General features: G+C 44.1%; 2 protein-coding genes across 3 annotated transcripts in view; one reads left to right on the top strand and one right to left on the bottom strand.

Moving 5' to 3' along the window:
- The window catches only part of MRPS16 (mitochondrial ribosomal protein S16), a 249,029-nt gene that overhangs the window by 140,027 nt on the left and 83,686 nt on the right, over nucleotides 1–25,316 (bottom strand). The window lies entirely within an intron of this gene.
- On the top strand, nucleotides 1,559–25,145 carry WRAP73 (WD repeat containing, antisense to TP73). The gene is made up of 12 exons (XM_081923725.1): nucleotides 1,559–2,831; nucleotides 4,495–4,647; nucleotides 6,244–6,360; nucleotides 14,604–14,676; nucleotides 16,473–16,576; nucleotides 17,797–17,883; nucleotides 18,443–18,577; nucleotides 18,743–18,820; nucleotides 19,584–19,689; nucleotides 20,957–21,082; nucleotides 22,818–23,009; nucleotides 24,210–25,145. The coding sequence occupies exons 1-12, from the start codon at nucleotides 2,763–2,765 to the stop codon at nucleotides 24,323–24,325; spliced, it is 1,356 nt and encodes a 451-aa protein (XP_081779851.1). The 5' UTR covers nucleotides 1,559–2,762; the 3' UTR covers nucleotides 24,326–25,145.

The raw sequence follows: 25,316 nt of genomic DNA, 5'->3' as shown, positions 1-25,316 counted from the left end.
CATTTCTACCCTACCCTTTTCTCCATACAGCTCAAGGTGGGATACATCATTTGTCCCCCAAATATCTGAAGGGCTGCCCATGGAAGATGGAGCAAGCTTGTTTGCTACTGCTACAGAGTGTGGGGCCCAAACCAATGGATTCAAAGGACAAGAAAGAAGGAGATCCCGACTAAACATTAGGAAGAATGTCCTGATGTTAAGAGCTGTTTGACAGTGGGAAGGAGTTCCTTGGAAGGTGGGGCACTCTCCTTCATTTGAGGTTTTTAAACAGAGGTCAGAATCATAGAATCACAGCATTGTAATAATAATAACAATTTATTATTTATACCCTGCCCATCTGGCTGGGCTTCTCCAGCCACTCTGAGCGGCTTCCAAAAAACATTAAAATACTGTAATACATCAAACATTAAAAGCTTCCCTAAAAAGGGAGTAGTGTTGGAAGCGACCACCCGGGTCACCTGGTCCAACCCCTGCAATGTAGGAATATTTTGCCCAATGTGGGGCTCGAACCCATGACCCTTCTTGGGTGGCCACCTTTAGGTGCAGTTCCTGCACTGCAGAGGATTAGATGACCCTTGAGGTCCCTTCCAACTCTTACCATTGTCGTAGGCCATGGACTATGATTTTGTGGTTTAGTCATAAAACTCTGCAAAATGAGCTAGGCTAAGAAGGAGAGACTGCCCCCTCCACAAGATCACCCAGGAAGCTTCATGCCCAGGTGGGGTGATTTGAACCCTGGTCTCTGTCCCGGATCTGATTCTCTAACCCATGGGTAGGCAAACTAAGGCCCAGGGGCCGGATCCGGCACAATCACCTTCAAAATCTGGACCGCGGACGGTCTGGCGATAAGCGTGTTTTTACATGAGTGGAATGTGTCCTTTTATTTAAAATGCACCTCTGGGTTATTTGTGGGGCCTGCCTGGTGTTTTACATGAGTAAAATGTGTGCTTTGATTTAAAATGCATCTCTGGGTTATTTGTGGGGCATAGGAATTTGTTCATCCCCCCCCCCCAAAAAAAATATAGTTCGGCCCTCCACAAGGTCTGAGGGACAGTGGACCGGCCCCCTGCTGAAAAAGATTGTTGACCCCCAGTATACTGCTTTCTACATGACTTTTGTTTTATTTGCTTGAACACAGAGATATATATCTATATCTAGATATAGTATTATATAGTATAGCTAGATATATTTATACATATATATATATAATATTCATACACATATACACACACACACATCTATCTATCTATCTATCTATCTATCTATCTATCTATCTATCTATCTATCTATCTATCTATCTATCTATCTATTATCTATCTATCTCCCCTACTGGCCTAGTGGAATCTTCATTATCATCAACAATAAAAGCAGCGTCCCCTTCTCCGCAAGCCGGCCAGCTGACAACTCCTTGGCCGACCTTCCTAGCTAGCTTCCTAGCGCTTCCTAGCTCGAGAGTCACCGCACCCTGCAGAACTACACCTCCCAGCGTGCCTCGCGGCCTCCTCCCCACCTAATACCTTTTCCGGAAGGGATCGGATAACTGTTTCCGGCCCGGGAAGAGCCGGTTGATTGGCGGGCGTCTTTGAAGCGGGCGCGAGGCCGCCTCTTCGCCTCGGCAGCTGCGCCTTCCCCTCCCCCACCCCATTCCACCGCCCACCCCACCGAGAGAGAGAGGGAGGGGGCTCGGTTTTTTGGGTGGTGGTGGTGGTCTTACCCGCTCTGTCAGTGAGGCGGCAGCGGGGGCGCCCTACAAATCAGCTCCCTTTGCTCAGCTGGGTGGGTGGGTCACCTCTCTCCCTTTATTATTCTCTCTTTTTTTGGGGGGTGTCCCAGTTTCTTCCTCACTTCAAAGACCAAATCCCCCTCCCCTTTTTAAAATTGTGGATAATTTCCTAAGTGTGTGGGTCACACACCCCACTTGTGTTTTGAGGCTGGGGGTCCCTTTCTCTCTTCCTCCCCTCTTTTATTTCAGGGGGGGGGCAAATTATTCCCTTGAAATTTTTAAGGGGCGGCATCTTTTCTTCTGAGGTGTATTCCCGCCCTACCCCGTTTTTCTATATTCCTTTTTTTTGCGTGGGTTAAGGGTCGTTTGTACCTCCTTCCTTTACTTCAGGGGACAGTTCTTTGGCATCCCTTGAAACCTTAAGAGTTGCATTCAACAGCTTTGAGGAGGACCTCTCCCCTGTTTTCTTTTATTGGGGATAATGATATATATCTGCCAGGTTGTGTTTTTGATTTTTGGCGGGGGAGTAATCCACTCCTTCCTTGGGGTCCTCCCTCCTCTTTCTCAAATTCTCACCCCCTCCATCTCCTAGACATTGATGGGCAGCACCTTCTCCTTTGAGGCTGTGTTTTTATTTTGAATATTTCTTTCCCTCTGTATGTGTCCCCCTCCCCTACTTTCTGAGACTTCTCAAAATACAGCATCCTGTGGGCAAGTCTCTACTATTCTGGATACCTCTATATTATATATTTCCCAAGGCTGGGCTAGTTCATATCACCCCTTCACCCACACACATACACATTTCTTTATGGGAAATGGCATCTTTCCCAGTATCCGCTGGATATCTCCTCCACTCCGCTTTCTAGGACAGCCCTTACACTGAACTGTTGCTCTCGGCTTGGAGCAAAACTGTAATGTGAAAACTCCCTGTTCCTTAGCCTCTACAACAAGGTAGACGAACAGGCCTTTTGCCCTTGGGAGACTAGATTTGGTCCTGCTCATTCGCTAGGCTCCCCTTCTCCCTTGTTATTTGGTCAACATGAATTTCTCCGAGGTATTTAAACTCTCCAGTCAGTTGTGCAGGTTCTCTCCGGATGGAAAATGCTTGGTGAGCTTAGCCTTGAGGTGTGCCGTGTGTATCTATTTTATAGATAATGCATTGGTGGGGGGCAAGGACTAAGTGGGCGGACAGGGGGGTTGAATGTGGATTCAGGGAAGGAATGGGAGATGTGGGAACCAGGGGTGGTTTTGATATTTGATGATAATACACATGATTTCCTTGTTCTAACTCAGTTTTATGTTGGGACAGCCTTAGCCAAACAGTATCTGATTTCTGCTGAGGAGAGCAGCATCCATAAAATGAGCCTTTCCACCTAGTTAGCAACCTTGCATGACATTTGCCCATTAAATTCTTAACTGTTTTTAAATGACACCAGGAAATCTCTTCCCAGAAGATGTGCATAGTAATATCAAATTATAAATTGGCTGTGATTTTAAATAACAATCATTTTAATCAGCGCCACCTCTGAGCCCTCTTCTCTTTCCTACTTAATGTGTCTTGTCTTTTAATTTGTAAGCTTTTATTACTATGTTTGGTTCGTAGTTCTAACAACCTGGATTATGATGATGTGAAATCTTTGCCTTGTAGTATATCTGCAGAAGTGCACGATTACTGCGACATTAGCATGCAGAACTGGTGTAGCTGTTTAGAGCTGCAGTCCTGTGCATTGCTTCTTCGAGTGTCAACCCCACTGATCTATTCCAGTGCCCCCAGTTTGGTTTAAATGAACAATTTTGGGTTCCTCTCTCCCCCACCTGCACTTCTTCTTTTGTAGCAAACCATGGTTTGCCCTGTTCAGATGAAATGACATACAATGGTTTGCCAAGGACGAGGAAGTTCAAGAGGAGGAGGAGTGCATAAACCGAAGGTTTTCAGATATAAAAGGGGAGGGGGCTTCTGCACCTGTAATAGTTACATAGAAAAGGGAGCTTCAGCAACTGAAGCTTGTGTGATCAGTTAAAGTTGGAGAAGCCACCACATTTATTTCATTGGTTGTCCTGCATCGGCCTAAGGATAGTTTCTGTGTCATTGGCTGAAGTTACATGTGAACCAAGCTATGTGTATGGGGGTAGAGACTTCCACTGAAGCCATCAGGAGAGCATCATTAACTACGAACCAGACCAAGTTGGCTTTCTGGGGGATACCTATGTCCCCTGGTTTGAGGGGACTTACAAAATGTGTGATTCACCCTACAAAACCCTGCTAAACGATTACAAACCCTACAAAGGTTTGGGAGCGGACTCTAAATTTCAGGGCTTGTAGTTACTGAAGCTCATCAGAAAATCTGTCGGTGCACCTATAAGCGGCTTAGTCATGCTGGCCACATGACCCGAAAGCTGTCTGCAGACAAACGCCGGCTCCCTCGGCCTATAGAACGAGATGAGCGCGCAACCCCAGAGTCGGTCACGGCTGGACCTAATGGTCAGGGGTCCCTTTACCTTTACCTTTAAGCACCTATATTAATTTGTAAAACAGGTACATTTAATATATTAATTGGCAATTGACAAATCAGTTATTTTTACTGCATGACAGGCCTGCGGTATGTCATCAGTCTATATTTTGTAGAGCTTTCATTTTATTCTACAGGTTTTCTGATGGTTTCTCCTGTCTCTAATACTAGAGGATTTAGGAATCACATCTGAAATAATTTTGCCCCCTGTCACTGAGCTAAAATGCTACAGCTAAGTTATTCATTTTTTGTTCTATTCAGGCCTCCGGTGTCCAGTATCGTTTGGTGGTTCGTGATGTAAACACTCTCCAAATTCTGCAGCTCTTCACCTGCCTAGACCAAATCCAGCACATTGAGTGGTCTTCAGATTCTCTTTTTATATTATGTGCAATGTACAAGCGTGGAATTGTGCAGGTGGGCACCTATGCAATATGCTTTCTTTTCTGAAACTTGCCAGTTTCTAAACTGATGGTGTTAAGTAGCAAGTATTTAATACAGGTGCTGAGGAAACAAATGCACTTTACATACAGAATGCCCCCAAGTTCAAACTGGCATCTTTAGATAGGGATGGTAGAGTCTTCTTGAAACCATGGAAAGCCTCTACCAGCTAGTGTGGATGAACCATTGGCCTGACCCTGTTTAAAGCAGCTTCCTATTAATATCAGGTCTTTATTCAGGAACATGAGGACTAGAATTTTTAATGTTTAGGGGAAGGACCATATCTCAGTGGCAGAGCATCTCTGTTTTGCATGCAGAAGATCCCAAGTCCAACCACTGACATCTCTTGGTAAGGCTGAGAGAGACTTCTCCCTGAAATCCTGTATTGCTGCTCCCAGTCACTATAGACAGTACTGAGCTAGGTTGAAAAGCGCATGTCTTTTCCAGGAACAAACAAACTGCAGAACTACGTCCCCTGATGCAAAAAAGTAGCTTTAGGGTTTTGCTAGTTTCTGAAAGAAGCAGAGCTGCTGTCAGTCCTGTGGACGATGACTGAGCTGGGCAGCTGGGTTAAGGACCCAAGTTGATTTCTATCCTTGCTTGGTATCATCATTTACAAACTAGGAATAGCAGGACCATCAAGGTGATGCTTAGCAAAGCAGACTTGAAAGTAATTTCACAAAACTTCCTAGCCCATACATTTTATTTTAATGGCTCACATGTACTTAGTGAAACAACATAATGCTTAATGAAAGACCGCTTATAAAATTTCCCTCCCTGGTCGGCTGGAGGTGATTCATGCTTTCCACAGGCAACTTGGTAAGTGTGAGCCTGTTCTTTGCATCTGAAAAGCACCATATAAATAGGGCAGTATGTAAATTCAATAAACAAAAAATAATTTAAGCAAACCCTTTCAATTCTTTGAAATTTTAATGTGTGGTGGGTCTTTAATAATATCAGAGCACTGTGACATCTTTAAAGTCAAACAAATATGCAGTCATACCTCGGGTTACAGACGCTTCAGGTTGCTCATTCTTGGGTTGCGCATCGCGCTGAACGCGGAAGTACCGGAATGGGTTACTTCCGGGTTTTGGCACTCGCGCATGTGCAAAAGCACTAAATCACGCTTTGCACATGCGCAGAAGCGCTGAATCACAACCCATGCGTGCGCAGACGCGGCACTGCAGGTTGCAAACACTGTGGGTTGCGAATGTGCCTCCTGCACGGATCACGTTCGCAACCCGAGTGTCCACTGTATTGTGGTCCAGATCTCTTAAAGACAGCCACCATCTTTACTGGAGGCCTATACAATTCTGTACCACAACAAACCTCTTGATCTTTACAGACACTCTTTTGGAATAGTTTTGTGGATCTAACTGGATGTAAAGAAGAAGAAGAAGAAGAAGAAAATGCTTACCTCTGTAGTGGGATCCAGCGCCAGTCTTTCATGGTCTTTTGCTGGTGGGCTTGTCTTTTTCTGTTGAAGAGTGATCCTTGAGAGGAAGCTGGTAGGGCTTTGCGTGCCTTGTTCAAGTCAGCCCTGACTTGACTGTTCTTCCTCCCTTGGCTTAGGTCTGGTCCTTGGAGCAGCCTGATTGGCACTGCAAGATCGATGAAGGCTCAGCGGGACTCGTGGCTTCTTGCTGGAGTCCGGATGGCCGTCACATTCTCAATACTACAGAGTTCCACGTAAGTGTGAAATTGGGGCTGCTCTTGTAAGATATCAAATGTTACTGTCTACATCCTAGCCCCTAAAATAGCCTGAAGCTCTTAAAGCTGCAGTGTGCTGCTAAGTTGTACTTGTGGGACCTTTTCTTTAAAAAAGTGAGGCTGCATGATTAAGGAAAGGCTCCTTTAATATTCTTTGCAGGAGAATATAACAAAGAAAGGTAACAAGTCTCAGATTTTAGTCACATAATCTTGGGTATATAAGGAATCATAAACATCTCCAGCTGTCCTGAGGACTGATGCATTGTTTAGTAGCCAAGAACAGGATTAGTGAGCCATGAAGTCTTTGTTTCCTTGTTCACCACCACAAGTTTAATTAAACCACTATCTCAGCCACATTTTTTTTTACTTTTTTTTTGCATTTATGTGCATGTTACTAAGCTACCTCACAGGTAAGGACTATTGAGGTGATTGATGCAGATGGACACTTCAAAGCAATATACAAATTAGAATTGGGATTAATCTCCCACTGATATTTTTAATATGGCACAGTAGCTTGAGATGGCTTTGTGAAGGTCACCATGCACATGGTGAACCTTGCCCCCCCTTAACACATGTCAGAAAATACAGGGTCACTTCCTTACTTAATCTCAGGTAAAGCTTATTTCTGTTTCCAAATATGCAGTCAGTTAGACAGATGTGTGAAGTGAAGGTCTGTTGTGGAGTCTCTGCTCTGGACTGTCCCTGATTCCCCAAATGTGAAAATGTTCCAAAATCAAAGGAAGAGAGAGAGAACACTTTTCTGTTTTTCTTACTGAGTGAATTGAAGGGCTAGTTTGTGAAGGATATTTTCCTCCCGTATTGCATTAGAGCCCATCAGATGCTTTTCCTCAACTGTAATAACTACCCAGGTGTGGAAATAACTGTTGCTCGTTCAGTAAATAAAAGAATAATAGAATCATTGATGATGGCATGCATAGAGCCACTCTCCCTAGAACATAAGAGCTCTGCTGGATCAGATCAAAGGCCCATCTATCCCAGCATCCCAGTCCCCACCATGGTCAGTCCTATGTGCATGACAATCCCACAAGCAGGATATGAGGGCAGTAGCCCTCATAAGAGCATAAGAAGGGCCTGCTGGATCAGAGAAATGGCCCATCTTATCCAGCATCCTGTTCTCACAGCTCAACCAGATACCTGTGGGAAATTGCAAGCGGGACTTGAGTGCAAGAGCACTGTTGCGTCCTGTGGTTTCCAGCAACTGGTACAGTAAGCTCACAACTTGCGTGGGAGTTACGTTCTGGGGATCAAGTCTAAAGCCAAAATCATTTATAGTCAAAACCCCCTGGGTTCAATGGGGGATTGGATTGCCCAAATCATTTCCCCCTAGAACCCAGCCCCCTTTCCACCCCCTTTGCCACGCGTATAAAGCTCAGTGTGCACAAGTTGTGCATAAGTTAGGGGCTTACTGTATTCAGAAGCAGTATTGCCTCCAATCATGGAAGCAGAGCAATAGCCTCCATGAATTGGTTTAATTTTCCTTTAAAGCCATCCAAGTTGGTGGCCCTCTCTGTCTCCTGTGGGAGGTGAATTCCGTAGTTTAACTGCATGAAGAAGTGTTTTATTTTATCTGTCCTGAATCTTTTAGCATCATCAGTTATCCATGAGTTCTAGTGTGATGTAAGTGAGAAAAACGTTTCTCTTTCCACTTTTCCCAGGCCATGCATAATTTTATAAACTTCCGTCTTGCCACCTTTTAATTTTCCTTTTTGCAAACCAAGAAGTCCCGAATGCTACATCCTTTCCTCAAAGGGAAGTCGCTGCATCCCCTTGCTCATTTTGGTCGCTCCTGCTGCCAGTGCTCCCCACGTGCTTACAGTGCTTCACTCACATTTCTCAGCAATAATACCTTCTAGGTTTTTTTTGTGGCAAGACTACTAGTAATCTCCCATAGTACAGGTGAATATTATCCTCATGGTGCGGGCTTATCCTCTCCCTGCATCTTTGCCAGTTCATCCGTTCGATCCATGGCTCTTCCGGGGCCATGCGGCAAAAAAGCAGGCACGAGACTTCACTGTATTGGATAGTTTTAATAGGGTGAAAACTATTCCAGCTATCCAGCTTCATTTTGTTAGTCAGATGCCTGGCTAACAGCATCCCGAGGAATCGAAGATGGTGGGCTCCCTCTACATACCTCTCACAGCTTCCAAATGGCACATGTATGTGGGGGTGGGCTGACAAGTTATTTATTACCCGCCATCAGAACTCCATTTGACCCTGCAGGATTTTCATTAAGCCCTTGCCAAGTTGGCATGTGTGTTTGGGATAGACTTTCTCCCCAGCTGTAAACAGGTTGCTAAATTAACTTGTGGCAGACAGCTGGCTGGGATATGTTGGTGTCTGCACTGTTTACTCTCTCAGGTCCTCTAAATCCATCGTCTGCTGGAGCAGACTGTGGACTAGTGTTTTGAGATGAGCACTTTAAGGATACATAATATCCTTGCATTGTGCACATTGCCCATTTCAGGGATCGCTTAGAAGGTTTTGCAAGTTATTCCTCAGCCGCTGCTGCTCACATTCAGAAGGCCGGGTTATGTCCGACACTAGTTCTGCTCAGAGTTGACCCACTAAAGTTAATGGGCATAGTTTCGGAGTATAAACATAGTTGGCTCTGATCAAGTTCCCATGTATTTTACTTACTTAATGCATCCTGACAATGGAGAGGCTCTGTGGTCCCATCTCTCTCTCTCTCTCTCTCTCTCTCTCTCTCTCTCTCTCTCTCTCTCTCTCTCTCTCCTGCAGCCTGATGACAGTTGAGAGAGGATCATGACCCAGTAGCCATTGATAGCCACCTCCTGCATATATTTGTCTAGTCCTATTTTAAAGCTGTCAGAGTCGGTGGCCACGGTAATGACTGGCAGGCATTGCAACTGGGAGGGGACTGGAATTCCCATTGCTGCTGGGTTTGTCCCTTCTGTTCACTCAGTTTTGTAGCCTTGGGAGGTGCCTGGGTTCCAGGTGTTGGTGCTGGAACATGGGAAGCTGCCTTGTAATGAGTCAGACCCCTGGTTCATCTAACTCAGTTTTCATGCAGAAGTTTTCCCAAGTCCTACTTGGAGATGCCGGGGCTTGAACCTGGTACCTGCTGCATGTAGATTAGGCGCTCTTAACCACTGAGCTACAGTCCTCCTCCCGGTTTTGCCGGAAGTGGATAGAAGCTTCATGGACAGAAGACTTGCTTTTGCATAGTGGTGCACACCTAGTGACTGTCATGTTGTACCTTCATAGATTTGAGGCTAGCCCACTGTATTAATCATTTTGCAGGACTACCATTCACAGGCTCCAGGTGATGCAAAAGACACAGATCCACTGTCTTCTGATGGGAGAGGATTATTGAGAATAACTTGCACAGGGATTCAAATGTTGGTATTGGCTCCCTTTTATTTCCAAGTGCCATTCAAGGAGCCCAGTGGCTTGAGCTTGACTAGGATGATGTTTAAGATTGGCTGGGAATGCCCCCTAAATGTGCCAGATCAGTCTGTAAGGGCCTACAGCAAGGAGATATTATTGGCAGTGAAATTCTGTTCTTTGCAGATTTGCCTTCTGGAAATATTGTAAGATTTTTTCTTTCTTTTCCAGACTGGCCCCCAGTGGCCAGGGACAGTGTAGAGGAAGCTTGCAAACACTGTTGCCTAATGTGAGTTCTCTAAATGGGGTGGGCTTTAAGTCCAATAGATAGATAAGCTATTCATTATGAAACAGTTGCATGCAATTGTATTCACTCGGCTGTTTAGTCACCCGCTTCTATAACTGGGTTCACAACGGCAAGTCTTAACCTGCGGCAATAAATTGTATCTGAAAGATCATTTTCTGATTTGTCTCCTGGTAAGCTAATAGGACTGTAAAGAAGTGAAGAGTGTGTTAACAAGTTCCTTTTATGTGACTCTTGGATGATTTCTGGTAATGCTAGCTATTTTAAGAAGGCAAGTGATAGCATTGAGGAGAGTTTATATTCCTATGAGGTGCTGATTTTAAAGAGAGGCCCCTTATTTCTTACAGTGATAGTTATAAAGCTGTGAGTATTATTCAAATAGTTGTAGCTGATTGGTGGGGGGTGAGAAGGGTTAACTTTTCCTTTATAAGGCCGAGGCATTAAAATTTGTCTGAAGTCCTCCAGATGTTGTTGGGTTGCATCTCCCATCATCCTCAGTCAGCATGGCTAACGGTCAAGCATACCATGAGTTGTAGTCCAACAACATCTCTAGGGAAAGCATGGGCTACCCTTGATTTAAACATTAAATTCCCATGCCCACTTAACTTCTAGCCATTGAATGCCAGCCCAGAGAAGAATAGTCCTTAGAAAACATCTGGATGGTATTTTGCCATGAGCTTTAAGAGATTTGGGAAGCATATTACACACTGGTTGGGCAGCCACCGAGAACCAAATTATTGAGAAGCTGTTAGCGGACCAATAGATCCGTGTTACTGTTATAAGACATATATTTACTCCCATGCATCTGCTAGACACCATGTAGAGCTGAGGAGTCAGCCACTCCTATTTATTTATCATGTTTTGTTTCCTATCCTTTCTCTAAGAAGCTGAAGCCAATATACAATGGGTTATCTAACCCATTTTATCCTCACATCAACCTTGTAAGGTAGGTTGGGCTGAGAAGGTGGTATTGGCCAAGGCCATTTAGTAAGTTTCATGCTGAGCCCAGACCCCGTTTCAGTCCAGCATTGTAATTCTCCAGCTACACCCCCCCCTGTTATTTTGCAGGACGAGTGTGCACTTACAGTTGTATGATGCTTGTGTTTGCACACTAAAAAGGCTCCAGGGTCGCTGCTTGACTCATTACCATTTGGAGCAATGATTGTGGTCTCAACGGCCGGAGGAGCTGCTAGCGGCAGTTTTCCCTCTTTCGGCGAATACTTGGGTGCCCTGTCGCTCTAATCCTTAGTAACTGTAAATGGCTATATTGGTTGAAAAATACTTTCTGTCGAGGAATGTGTGCTGCGTAATCCCCTGAAATCCTGTGCTGACAGACACAGCTATGTAAGGAGGCCCAGTGACCTAGTCAAGTCTGGGACAAAAGTTGACAGTCACTTGAGAACACAAGGTTGTTAAGCGTGGGTTTTGTGTAATGAAAATTGCCAGTCTTGCCACCTGCCTGGGGTTGTCAAAGCTTGGGTGCAGCTCCTTAGCCCAGCTCTTCAGACTGTTTTATCGCGTTACTGTCTAAATACCTCTTGTTTCTCAGCTGTTTTTAGGCTATTTGAAAAATGCTGCTTCTGCTTCTGCTTCGCCTCCCACCCTTCCCTGCCCTGTACTGCAAAACAACAGCTGTATGCTCCTCAGGCACCTTAGCAGTAGGATGTGAGTTTGGAAATTTTAATTAAGTCTGTAACCCCCACATTTGGGGGTGGGGGTGGGCGGGAAGGAAAATCTGTTAGGGAAAAGCTGGCTAAAAGCCCCTGTAGTGGCATTTGCTGGGATTTGCACACCCCCCCCAACATTACAACCTGTTGTTAAATTTCTTACTTTCTCGATCTCGTACATAAAAAGAGGGGTGACTAGCGAGAATCTCGTGCTGGTAGGTGTTGGGTGCCTAAGTGCCTTGGCATTAATTGCCTGTAATGCTGGAAGGTGGGAGCAGGTTGACTCACGAATTGCGGACGATCTGCCCGCTTGTTGTTCCTTATCACTGTAAGCGGAAGGGCTAAATGCTTTACTTTTAAAGTAAACATTCAGGGAAGCGGTGTTGGCACTGGAGCCCGGCATGTTAGGGTGAAGGTGGCACAGCCCCACCAACCTCAGCCTTTCCTAATGCAGCTGCCACTTCACTTACAGTCCAGAGGGTGGCACTGCCAGCACCTTCCTCCTCCTTAGCCTCAGTGTTGCGCCTTGCAGAACTCAACAGAGAGGAGGATGGGGGCAAAACCAGAATTACTTGGCTCTGCCTCTCATCGGCTCGGGCTCCATTTTCTGTTGATCTGTCCGCCTCCCTCCCCGACTTATTCCAGTGGGCATCGGCCACCACTGGATGTTGGTAGAGCTTCATGTCTCTGGAAGACCATTAGTCATTGCCCATACTCCAGTTCTGTCAGGTCCCAATGGTATACGTCTTCACTCAGACCTCTGGGTCTTTTTGAGGTTGCTGTTTAATTAGGTACGGGGAACATTCAGTTTGTCTATGGGTGTGCTTTATCTTGCTGGAATGCTAAGGTCAATGTTTATGGTTCTGTTGTCCTGCAAAATCTGGAGCATATATTTTGGAAACTGCTCTGTAATTTTCTGAATGGTTTATAAATGGATCTAAGGGTATCAAATAAGTAGCAGGGGGCCATCCCTTATCACTACTTGTCTACGAATTTGCCTTTATCATCGTGCACTTGCTTGCAAGTAGGGCAGTCTTCACCAACCTGTTGCCCTGCAGATGTTGGACTACAACTCCCATTGACAACCGGGGATGCTGTGAGTTGTAGGCGAACAACATTCTTGAGTGCACAAAATGAGTGAAGGCCTCTTTCCAGCCTAGATTTGAAATCACCTCTGTAGCTCCCTGATCACCCCTAGATTTTACTGGGCAGTGCACTGCAATCTCTCTTCTGCTGAGATAGGCATTGTGTTGCTGTTTCGAAAGAAATATTCAGTGTCAGGAGTGTAGTCTGAAATTTATATTTTGGCATGACTGCAAACAAGCTGATGAGACGATGGTCTTAAAAGCCTTTCACTGGCTCAGACCCAGAATTAATCTTTTTTTTTTTAATGGACATAGAAAATTATTGCTTGCTACCTTGTGATTAATGTTGCATTGCTGAGGGAAACTTCAAACTCGACTGAAAGTATGTGGATTGAAAGACTAGAGTAGGGATAAGGAGCCTAAGGTGCAAAGGCCAAATATGGCCCTTCAAGCCTCTCTATCTGGCCCTTGGGACTCTAACTATGCCCCACCTCTTTCTGAGCCACACCTCCTTTTCCCACACCACACCCTTCACTGGCCCTGCCAGTTGAGTATTTTTGCCTGGCTTGAATGTGCCCTTCAACGCTAATAATTTATTTATTTATCTCATAAAATGTGTACACCGCTTGATTGTAAAAAAATAAAGTAAATAAAAATGTATATGCTACCGATTCCTTCTAATGAGAGGGCTGAAACAAGGAAAAGAGACCAAACACCTAGGCCCTTGCCCTTGATGGTAAGCAGCTCCTCCACTCTGACTGTACCTCACTCTAACCACCACTGAAATTGGGGCAGCATCTTCACCACTCCTGCTACTTCTCCACCCAGACACTTTAGAGTATCATTATTCACCCCCCCCCCCCAATTTACAGCTGGGATATTAGGGCCACAAGATAGTAAACCAGTATTTCCCAAACTTTGGTCTCCAGCTGATTTTAGACTACAACTCCCATCATCCCTAGCCAGCAAGACCAGCAGTCAGGGATGATGGGAATTGTAGTCCGAAAACAGCTGAGGACCTGAGTTTGGGAAACCCTGTAGTAGACTAAAGCCCAGCTGTATGTGCGTTCCACACTTTCAGGCCCACAGGTGGGTTGTGAGGCCACACCAAGTGGGTCACAACAAAGCTGTTGCTGCCATGTGGGTTTCCAGCTTAGTCTAAGGAGAGTTAACTACATGTGTGTCTAGACCAGGACGCATTTTAATAAGGCACTCATTTTATCCATTTCCACAAGTCCCGCAGTGTGGCAGGAGAAAGGCACCAGTTATTTTTTTAAATAAGATACGTATTTCTGATCGAGCACTTTCTCCTGCCACATGGCAGCACTGGTTTTCCTTTAGTAGTAATGCTAAGTTAACACTGCATGTGTTGTTCTGTGAATTGCCATTTTAGGATTAACAACATGCATTATTACCATAACTAAGTATAAATCAAAAGTGAAAACACAAAAGTGCACCCCATGATGCAGCTTGGGAGTTGGAGATTGGGGCTACAGGTGTGTACCAGTTGAAGACCACTTTTTTAGAACTTTAGGGAAGCACCAGTTAAAATCCCTGAGGGATGTAAGTTTGCTTTTGCTTGTGTGCTGGGAAAAAGGTATCTGAAGCAAAACTGCCATATGTCTTCATGTTTTGTCCCCTAGTTTGGTTTCCCATTCTTTCTGCAGAATGAAAACCACACCATTGTCGAGTGTGGAGATGAAGCTCAGTGGGTTCTGTATAAAAAACACTCCCCCTGCATGCATTTCATCTGCAAAGATAAACAAATACTTCCTCTGTCTCTTTCTCTGTTTCCAACAGCTGCGGATAACTGTCTGGTCCTTGTGTACAAAATCTGTGTCTTATATCAAGTATCCCAAGGCCTGTCAGCAGGGTAAGTGGAGTTAACCTAAAACAGGAAAGGTTTTTTTAAAAAATATTATTATAGCAAAGATTGCCATGATCCGGGGATATCCCATATCCCCTTCAACTGATATTTATCTACCCGCAGGAAGGGTACTGATATGGTGGGGTAACTGCAGTATATGCTTGTCCCACTGGATGTTGGTGTTCACAAGTGAGCAATCCCCTCTTGTTTCCAAGCCGTATTCTGTCAGATGCAGGCAACTGTCCAACTGGTGGTGATCTGTGGAATAAAAATCCAGAGTACAAAATCAAATTAGTAGGGCATGGGGGAATGAGTTTAAAAGTACACTCCTGATTTCTGTGTGGGTAAAGTTTTGAAACAGGAAGGAAGTCAGGTGTGGTTCTTGTGAACAGCAGCCTGATATTGCTAAGCCAACATGTGCAGGCTGACTGGAGGACAGAATGTCTGAGGATGTGTAGCATATCTTTCTGTTACCACTGAATAACCACAACCAGTTCTGCTAACATACATGTCACTATGAATTGGTGCTTTGGGGATATAGCACTGGAGAGAGAATGGTTTTTCCCCCTGGTACAAGTGGGGAAGGCCTTGTCATACATAAAAAACAACAGACATGTTTGGGTAGAAGAACAATGCCAACATGGAGGATATGTGTGTCAACTTGGAAAATGTGGCTGTTCATTTCTACAGCCTTTGATGATTATGTTCTATTTCCACTGTTGGAGGCAGTGTGCCTCTGAATACTGGTAGCTGGGAATCACAGGAGGGGAGAGCTGTTGTTGCACTTGAGTCTTGCTTGTGTACTTCCTGGGGGCATTTGGTTGGCCACTTTGAGAACAGGAAGCTGGACCCTTTGGCCCAACTGAACAGCGCTAATTTTAGGTTCATATTCCATTGGGCAGCCCATGCAATTTAATTAAACATGGCTCTTTTCTCTTTCTTCTCTGTATTTACCATGTTCTCACACACACATGAATATGAATACCATAGGAGAGGCTGAAGATGCTTTGAATGGCATGTGTGGAAATGTTCAAGAAAAGTGGAAGGGTTAAAGAACACACCGAGAAGTTGCTTTATCTTGCAAAAACAGTATCTCCCTGATATTTGATCTTAGGTTACATGTACACAGTTGTTTTTGATTATTATAATAGTAATTGCATAACCAGTATCGTGAATCTGCTGTTAGGCTGGCTCTCCCCATCCACAAGATATGGATTCTTTGTACTTATAAGCACCAGTTTGTCCAATCAATGTTACTCAAATCATGTGCCTAAAGAAATAGGGAAGTATTCTAATATCTCTTGTCTAAACTAGAGGTGAGAATACTAACTTCTACTCCTCCCCTTACGTGGTTCATACCAGTATTTTGAATTAAACATTTGTGGTTTTGTGTGGTCTTTCAGAAAGCATTTCTTCTTACCAAATAAGATGAGGACAGCTGAGAGTCAAGGGTCCTGGGTCAGGGTTCTGTTTTCCTTTCACACGCAGACAGGCTTTCCATTACTTGGTCTTGACAGTAGCGGAGTTTACAATGGTGGTACTTCAGGGCCTTGAAGAGTCGAATGAAAGCAATAGACCTCCACTTCAGAGCAAGTATAGCGTGTGTGTTATGCAAGGCCTCTCAAGAGAACAGGAACTAAGCAGCAACAAATATTCCTTAAGACATACTCATCCATCCTCTAAAAAAGCCTCCTCTGTCCAGGTTTTGTTTTTCTTTGGGTTTGGCCCATTCCTTGGTTGGTATTAATTGCTCAATTTCCCTCTCTCCTAAGTGCTGCCATTTTTGTGTGTGTGTTTGGCAGGAATAGCATTCACAAAGGATGGCCGGTACATGGCCTTGGCAGAGAGGAGGGACTGCAAAGACTACATCAGCCTCTTTGTATGCAGTGATTGGCAGCTTCTGAGGGTAACCCTCCCCCCATTATTCACCTTCCCCTTGTAGGCTCCCGTGTGCCTTGTAACCTTATAGAGCCTGTGCAGATGTAATGTTCCAAATCCCTTTAGCGATAAGGAGTTGACCACCAGTTTGTGCCTTTTCCTTCCACCTCATTCAGTTTGCAAATTCTCTTCGATAGGCTAGAGCTGGTGCTGTCTTTAACCGTGGTTAATGCTAATCCTCCTGGGAATCCAGAGGACTTATTCCAGGGGAGAAGGCAAAGTAAGATAGTGAATTGTAGGGGTGGGGAGCAGGCTAGTTTCTTGCAAAAAGTGAGAAGAATAGTGCTTGAATATTTTTGCTTCATGTCTCAGGCTCTACAAATGCTAGAACCTCAGAGCTAGATTCACCTAGCCAGTTCCATTAACCTAAGGCCTGTACAAACACTTCCTCATGCACAATGGGGTTTCCCGCCCTCTGAAATTGGCTCAGGGAGTGTCAGGAAAATATCCCCAGAAGAGCAAGCAAGGGTGTGTATGCTTGCACAGATAGAACAATTGGAAGTGCGAGATATTTAATTCCACTGTTAGGATTGTATTCATTAATGGATACAAGTTGCTCATGTACACACACACACTTTAAAATGAAAGCTGGGAATTGGGATTATAGTTCAGGTATGGGGCAGGAGGACACCCTGTGGGTGCCCACGATCATTCTTCTCAAAATGTGGTCCAATATTCATAAAAGAAAACAAACTATTTATTTAATTGGTAATGTATTTAGAATCACATAATTACAGAGTTGGAAGGGACCACAAGGGTCATTTAGTGCAATCTTCTGCATTGCAGGAATCGCAGCTAAAGAATCCCTGACAGATGGCCATCCAGCCTCTGTTTAAAAACAGCAAATGAAGGAGAGTCATTTACCTCTTCATATTTCAGAGAAATTTTCTAAGCTGTTTTCCACATCCTAAAATATCACAAATAGCCAAGTCAAAATAATATATTTTTTTTTACAGTACCTCATATAACAATTATGTAAGATGCCTTCTTAAACATTAGTAGAAATGGAAACAGCTGTCATAATGGGGACCATACCTATGGGCAGATTCAAGATGTAGCAGTACAGCAGAGACAACCAGCCCCCATCAACCAACTATAGAAGCATAGGAAGCAGCTGCTTCTCTCACTTCTGCTGTTTCCCCACCTTAAGCTCACACTGAAATTATTTCCTTTGTTTCTGTTTGGAAGCATTTTGATACTGAAACACAGGACCTGGCTGGGACAGAATGGGCTCCGAACGGCTGCGTGTTGGCGGTGTGGGACAGCTGCCTGGAGGTGAGGGGAAACTGCCAGTGCCTCAGTGGAGGGATCTTTTGCCAAACCCATTGCAGTGTGTCAGAGCAGCTGCATCCATATTGACTCAATAGCCCACATAGAAGTGTGGCTGAGAGGTGGCTTTAATGAGAGCATTATCTAGGTAATGGCCTCTTGAGAACAGGCAGGTAGTCTGTGGCCCTCCAGATGTTGCTGGACTGCAATGCCCACCACCTCTGACCATCAGCTATGCTGCCTGATGGGATCTGGAGTCCCAAACATCTGGAGGGTCACAGGTTGCCCCTTCCTGTCTCAAGAGATGGCCTTTGCATCAACTTGTTGAGCGTATGCAATCTGTTGCTGGAATCTGAATGCAAAAACACTTCAAGATTTTGCAAAATGCAGAGAAGATTCTCTTTTTTAGTGCTTAGCACTCAGCACTTGAGTATGGATAATTGACAGGCTGTGCATATGCATTTTTGGACTGGGGCGGAGGTTGCTTGCTTCAAGACCTTCAGATGGGACAGACTAAAACTCTTAAGCCATTGCCAGTCTTAAAGATGTAAACCTTTCATTTCAGTATAAAGTTTTGCTGTACTCCCTCGACGGGCGTCTGCTGTCCACATACTGTGCTTATGAATGGTCACTAGGCATTAAATCTATCGCCTGGAGCCCCAGCAGCCAGTTCTTGGCAATCGGCAGTTATGATGAAAAGGTAAGGCTTCTGAATCCCTGCCAAAGTTGAGTTTGTGCCACAGTTTGTTCCTTCTCTCTCTCTCTCTCTCTCTCTCTCTCTCTCTCTCTCTCTCTCTCTTTCTCTTTCTCTTTCTCTTTCTCTGTGTGTGTGTGTTCACCCTGGGCTTTCTCATCTCTTAATCAGGTGCGCATTCTGAACCATGTGACTTGGAAGAAAATTACAGAATTTGAGCATCCTGCAAACATTGCTAGCCCAAAGATAGTAAGTAGAAAAAGAAGAGTGGTCGGCTCATGCAGCAGGAAACACACTGGGGGGGGGGGGCATTGAGACCTCTTATAATGATAATACTTGGTATTTGTAGAATTCTTCAAAATGTTTTCAGCAGTCCTTACAAAAACTCTGTCAGTATCATTGTCCCCAGCAATGAGGGTGTTCAGGCTGTGTGGCTTACTTAAGGTCATTTAGTAAGCATTCAGCTGAGGTGAGATTTGAACACATCCTGTTCACATCTCAGCCTTTTAGTCACTTGATGTAAATCAGCCAAGTGCTGGTTAGTATGGACAGCTTTGATAATTATTTTCTTTTTGTTTGTTTGAACCAAAAACATATGCAGATGCAAGGGGATTGGAGCATTGCTTTGTGATTGGAGATTAGGAGAAATGTGAGGCACTGCCTTGGTTCATGTGTTCTTCCTGCTCTTCCTCCCCCATGAAATGGGCTTTTAAAACATGGACACCCATGTTGCGGCTTCTATTCTTCAAATTCTCTTGCATCTCTATTTCTCTTTACATCACACAGTCTGGATATCTATGTTTTGATTTGTGTTAGAACAATAGTTGAGAAGGATTAAAGATTCTTCTCACCCAAACCCCACACCCTGTTTATTCTTAAGTTTCTGTTTTCATCTGATGACACCCCCACCACTCAGACCTTGCTTACTGCCATGCTTTCCAGCCCGAGCGTGGATGATCTAGCAACGTGTTTCCTATAAAGAGGTGCAGGCCTGACTTGCCTTTCTCTTCAGATTGTCTATAAGGAGGTGGAGAAATCGCCAGCAGTTGAAGTGGAGAAACTTGCCTTCCCCCCTACCAAGAAAATGGCAAGCTCTCTCTTCAGCACGAAGAGCAAATGTAAGTCAAATCAGGGACCGTGTGTACAAAGCTGCGTTATCACTTGTTTGTTTACTTACTTAAAAGTATTTGAAATAACTTTTACTCTCTTCTGCTGCTCAAAAGACCCCCATGGTGAAATACAAGACGTACTGTGCCCTTAGATGCACTGTGTAGAAGGCAAGACATAAAGGAAAAAGAGAAGGAGAGAAGGGGAAAAACAAATATCAAGCCGTATTTCTTATAACAGCCAGCTGGGGTGGAAGCAGGTTAGAGAAAGGAGGTGCCAAAAGGATTTGGTTTTGCCACAGAAAAAGGTTCAAATACATGATACCCAGAGTGATACCATATGGTTCTTGTGAGATCTTGACTGCTTTTGAGACCATTGACTATAAGGTCTTAGCAGCATACCTGCTTGACTTGGCAGTTGTTTAGCAACTGCTGTGGACTGGATTCTCTAATTCCTGCCAACAGATACCAAAAGATACTAATAGGTAGTTGCTCAGTTTTCCTAGCCCCCCACCCCCACCGCACCACAAATCTCCTGTCCTGGCTGCTTCCATTCAGCATGTGTCTATATAAGGCAGCTGAACCACATCGTGAGACACTGGAGTTATGTATGGTGAGATATATCTCATTTTTGTGAGACTGGGCACTTAAAAGAAGGTTGGTCTAAGTACTCAGTATCTGTTGATTTATTGGATTTATACACTGCCTTTCTGTCAAGCCACTCAATGTGATTTACAGTTTTAAAATACTAAAACATATATATTATAGAGTCTTCTCAATGCCATTTGGGAGCTGGTAGTATGTGTTCTTCCTGGCCTGGGCTCCTTCACTTCAGTAGGGCTGTGTACCAGTCCTGGTGGAATCCCGAACTGAATCTGGCCAATTCAGGTCAACCCATAATTCTGCCAGAATGGGTTGAGGTAGCCTCAGGTTAGATCGGATCTACCCACAGTGATCTAGGGCTGTCAAGGGTGGCGGTGCAGAGCAGTCTTGTAGTGAAGGTTGGGGAGTGGGGAGGAGGAGATCTAAGCAGGCAGCCTGCAGGTGTTTTCCCTCTGCTGATACATGTTTAATTTGGTTTTTAAGTGCTAATTAAACACTTTGCAAGGCCCCCATTGGGGCGCCTGATTGGGCCCTGAATTGAAGCAGTGGGAGGATGTGCAGCCCTAGTACTCTGTGTGCATCATAATATTAAAAGGAAGTTTATTCCAGGATCCATAAAATGAACAATCTATGGTTTAAGTGTCATTATGACTTTTAATTTTTCCTCTCCTTCCAGATGAAATCGCCCAGGTCCCAGTTTCTTTGCATCATGTCAAACCTGCGGTAGACCGAGCAAATCCTAGAATTGGAGTTGGAATGTTAGCTTTTAGCGCAGATAACTGCTTCCTGGCGACCAGAAATGGTTAGTATCTCAGGAGGGGTGAATGAGGACCAATGTGTGTCCTAGTGACTTCGGGTTCAAGTCCTGCCTCTAGAATGTACTCATTGTATGGCTTTGTGTATATGACTCACTTCCCATGTTATAGTTTGGAAAGTAACTGCCCCATCTTACATGGCAAGGGTCTCCTTAATAGGAGTGACCCATTGTGGAGGTTTCTCCAGTTCAGACTGAGTGGTGTGCTCAGTGGTTAGTGCGTGAAAATGCTATTACATTGAGCACAGGCACCTGTCAGCTGTTAATATTCAGCACTTTATGTTTTCATCATGACATCAGCTAGTAACTTCTGTAAAGCTGTGTGTTCTTATCTAGTTTTATAAACATCTTGACTAGCTTGGAATATAAATTTATGTTGACGCTATATTTTTAATATTTTGTTGAAAGCTGCCCAGAGTGCTGGGGAAATCCAGCCAGATGGGCGGGGTATAAATAATAAATTATTGTTGTTGTTGTTATTGTTATTATATGCTTTTGAGGATGGATCTTAAGAGAAAAATGTAACATGTTTCTCTCTCTCTCATGCCCTTGCACTGATAACGCTGTGATTATGAAACTCTTGCTCTGGGAGCATGCCCAGAACATTCCACCCTAAACTTTGTGAGGTCTTGTCCTGCAGACTGGTTTCCCCAAAAATCATTTGAAGACAATTTGGTTGCACAATCTGCCACCTTATTGGTTCTTTTAATTCATGCCCAGGGGGCTGCATAATTTTATTTAGGTACTTCCACCCCATTTTGCAAAACAGCAATCACAAAGCCACTTAACAGTATTAAGCTGCTATAAATACTATTTCAGATAGTAAAAATTCAAATAGTGATCAGTAGAATGAAAACAGCTGTTTAAAATAGGATTCCAAATGGAACATGTTAGTTAAAAGGTCTTTTGAAGGCACCCGTCAAAAAGCATGCAGGCAGCAAGCTTGGTGAATCTCCTTCAGGACTGAGTTCCATAATCACAGAGCCACTACAGAGCTGCCACCATGGAGCTGCTCTTCCCTGCAGATTGATCCTCAGTCAGTGACAGGGCCAGAAGCCAGGCCTTGGATGCGGATCCTGAGACTTTGATAGGCTCATGTAGGCATAGGTGGGGAACCTGTGGCCCTCAAGATGTTGCTGGACTACAGATGCCCTCATTCTTGAACACTGGCCATGCTGGCTGGGGCTGATGGTTCCTAAGAACACTTGGGAGGCTACAGCTTCCTCACCCCTGGCACAGGTGGTTCAAGCAATAACCCGGGACTTGAGGGACTTGGTCATCCCCCGTTTTGTTTTTAATTGGCAGCAGCGTGACCAATTTGAGCAGAGTAGTAATGTGTCTGCACCACCTTGCTCCTGCCACATTCTGAATCAACTGCAGCTTCTGGCTTATCTTTAAAGACAGCTCAATTTTAAATGCATTGCAAGTAATTTAGTATGGCTGTAGCAAGCAGATGGTTAACTGAGGCCTAATGGGCTTTCTCTAGGTTGCAGCCGGTAAACCTAGCCAAAGCTAGTAGAATGCATTCCTGGCTGCAGATGCAACTTGGGCATCTAGAAATAACCTTGGTTCCAGGAGGTATTCTAAACTCTGTGCTTGGTTCTCTAGTATTTGGTTGTATATCTTTATCCAGATTAACCAATTATTAGTACAATTGTGAACCAGGGACTGATTGCATTGTGTGCCTGTATTGTACCTTTAATTGCTGTTTCACGTCCAACAGATAATATTCCTAACGCTATTTGGATCTGGGATGTCCAAAAGATGAAGCTGTTTGTGATCCTGGAGCAGCTGTGTCCCATCCAGCTTTTCCAGTGGGATCCCCGTCAGTCCCGGCTTGCCATTTGTACTGGGAACAGCAGAGTGTACCTCTGGTCCCCAGCAGGATGCGTGTCTGTACAGGTACCAGTGGAAGGTAAGGAAGCTCCAAACTGATACTGCAGACAAGTCAGACCTAGGGGCAATTTTGCTACAGTGGGGAAGGGTATTCTTGAATGGGTTACTGTTACCTACTGGGCAATTAGCAACAACAGGTTTTCTTAACATTTTCTTAAACTGTGAAGCCTTTTTCTAAACTGGCTGATCATTTTCAACATGTCTTTAATAGACAGCTCACATTCTCTAGGTGTGTGATCATTTCAATAACTCTAGGTCAATGCTTGGATTGATGTTACCACATCAGAAATGAACTGAAAGCAGTGTGCTGGTTGGCCCTCATTTGGTTGTTAAATATGCGGTGCTGATTAAACGTATTGCACGTGACTGTGAAAAAACTGAGGCAGTCACAAGTGGATATAAACTCTGTGCTAATCTCCAAAACCATATAGATCATACTTGCATTGCTGTCATGAAGAACAAGGGGTGTGTGCGCGTGTTTATATTCTACTCTGAGTAGGCCCATTAAAATTGGTCAACCTTCTCAGAGTAGGACTAACAGTGGAATACAGCCCATGTCAAGGTTCAATCCTTCACATCTCCAGTAAAAAGGAGTAGTAACAGGTGATGAATGAAACTGTCTGATGGAGACTCTAGAAAGTCACTGCTAGTCAGAGTAAACAACACTAGGCTAGATGGTCGATCTGATTTGATCTGAGTCATCTTCCTACATCAGCTGCTACGGCACACATTCTAGAGTGCTTTCTGCACTTTTAAGATACTGAAAAAAACAAAGGAATCCTAAAATCTTTTAGGATTATTATTCTCTTAATCATCCTTTCAAATTCTGCATGACCAAATTAGCATCACCCACACCCAAACGGGGAGATATTAGGAGGTCTATGTATTTGAAGAACCTCAAAACAGCCCAACGAGTTTTGAGCCTGCTTAAGAGGCCACAGGATGTTGACTGTTGTAGGTCAGGGTAGGGAATAAGACTCGAAAACAAGATGGAGTGGTTGAGACCATGAACAGGAATGCTCCATGCAGTAACGTGTTTGAATACATTTTAGAAAGTAATCCTTAAATATTTACGTGTACAGTGCAATTCTGCAAATTGGAGCTAACGTATGCTTACAACTATCTTTTATCTGAAGGGGTGGGCATTGTAATGATAGCCTAGCAAAATTTTGTGCTTAAAGGGTATCTGCCAGTAAAAATTTTTGATCCCTGTCCACAGGTGACTTCCAGGTAACTTCTCTGTGCTGGCACGCCAGTGGGGACTCTCTGGCTCTCCTGAGTAAGGACAATTTTTGTATGTGTTATTTAGAAAAAGAAGAGGAAGATGTGAAATAGCTACACCCAAAGCTAAGCTGGGTTAAAACGGAAGCCTGGTTTTGTGTACTGGTTCTCCAGCATTGCAAGTGGAGGGGGAGGGTGGAGAGAAACTGCTGCTGGGCTTAGTCTGTATATAGATGTGTGGAAGCTTGTATTTGCCCTTGATGCACTTTAAACAGCTGAGCAGTATAAAATGTTATGAAATAGTGAGGAAACAGGTGTTTTACCTTTAAACTTCTAGATCCATTTACAACATAATGTGTATCTTAGTGTGTAAACTACTTAGTTTATTTTGAAAATAAAATAAAACATTTTTGTTACATAATGCATTATTAAAACATGGCTACAAGGCTGCCATTTTTTTTCATTCTTCAGAGTATGAACAGTATGTGCTGTCGCCTATGAAAACAAAAAATTGAATGAAGGTGTGCAGTGCTGACTTATAAAGGGAAAGCTCTCAGGTTAAACTCAGCACCTGAAATGTTCCCAGAAGCGGTCTGCCTGAAGCAGGATTTGGCCAGCTTTCAAGGGCCCTGGCACCTGCCCCTTCAGTCCTTTACTGAGGTTTCCACTCACTGTTACGGATGCAGTCAATGATAACCAAGGCAACAATTTGGATAGAAGAGCTGCTTGTTGTCCTGTTGGTTGACTTAGAAAACAGAACTGCTTGGATCAAGAGCAAGGAGGACAGTGCTCATTTGATTCCACCCCGTGCCTCCGCTGCAGTTCCTTGGTAAGTGGAAACAGAAATGAAGAACAGCTAGGCAGTCTGTATATTAGCAGCTGCCAACATCTACCTGTTTGTTAAGTCAAGCTACGCAATTAGTTTTGATTTTTTTTTAATACTTAGCGTACAGCCTAAAATCTCCAGACAGTTTGTTCTTCCCAGTATGTCTTGGTACTACACGAACTACTCTTAACAAAACCTCATTTGAATGCCTGCTACCCCCTCCCACTCTCTACCTTAAGGCTGTTACCAGATGCAGACACAGATGGGAACAGTACCAGC

The sequence above is a fragment of the Podarcis melisellensis genome (genome assembly GCF_964234715.1).
Source record: "Podarcis melisellensis genome assembly, chromosome: 8".
Lineage (NCBI taxonomy): Eukaryota > Metazoa > Chordata > Lepidosauria > Squamata > Lacertidae > Podarcis > Podarcis melisellensis.
The sequence above is the reverse complement of the archived record's forward strand: the minus strand, read 5'-3'. Positions and strand labels throughout refer to the sequence as shown.

Bases quoted from the DNA above. Each gene is read 5' to 3' on its own strand.
- WRAP73 (XM_081923725.1), top strand. From the start codon at position 2,763: ATGAATTTCTCCGAGGTATTTAAACTCTCCAGTCAGTTGTGCAGGTTC. The intron at 4,648-6,243 runs GTGGGCACCTAT...CCCTTGGCTTAG, and splicing joins ACAAGCGTGGAATTGTGCAG to GTCTGGTCCTTGGAGCAGCC. The intron at 21,083-22,817 runs GTTAGTATCTCA...CACGTCCAACAG, and splicing joins CTTCCTGGCGACCAGAAATG to ATAATATTCCTAACGCTATT.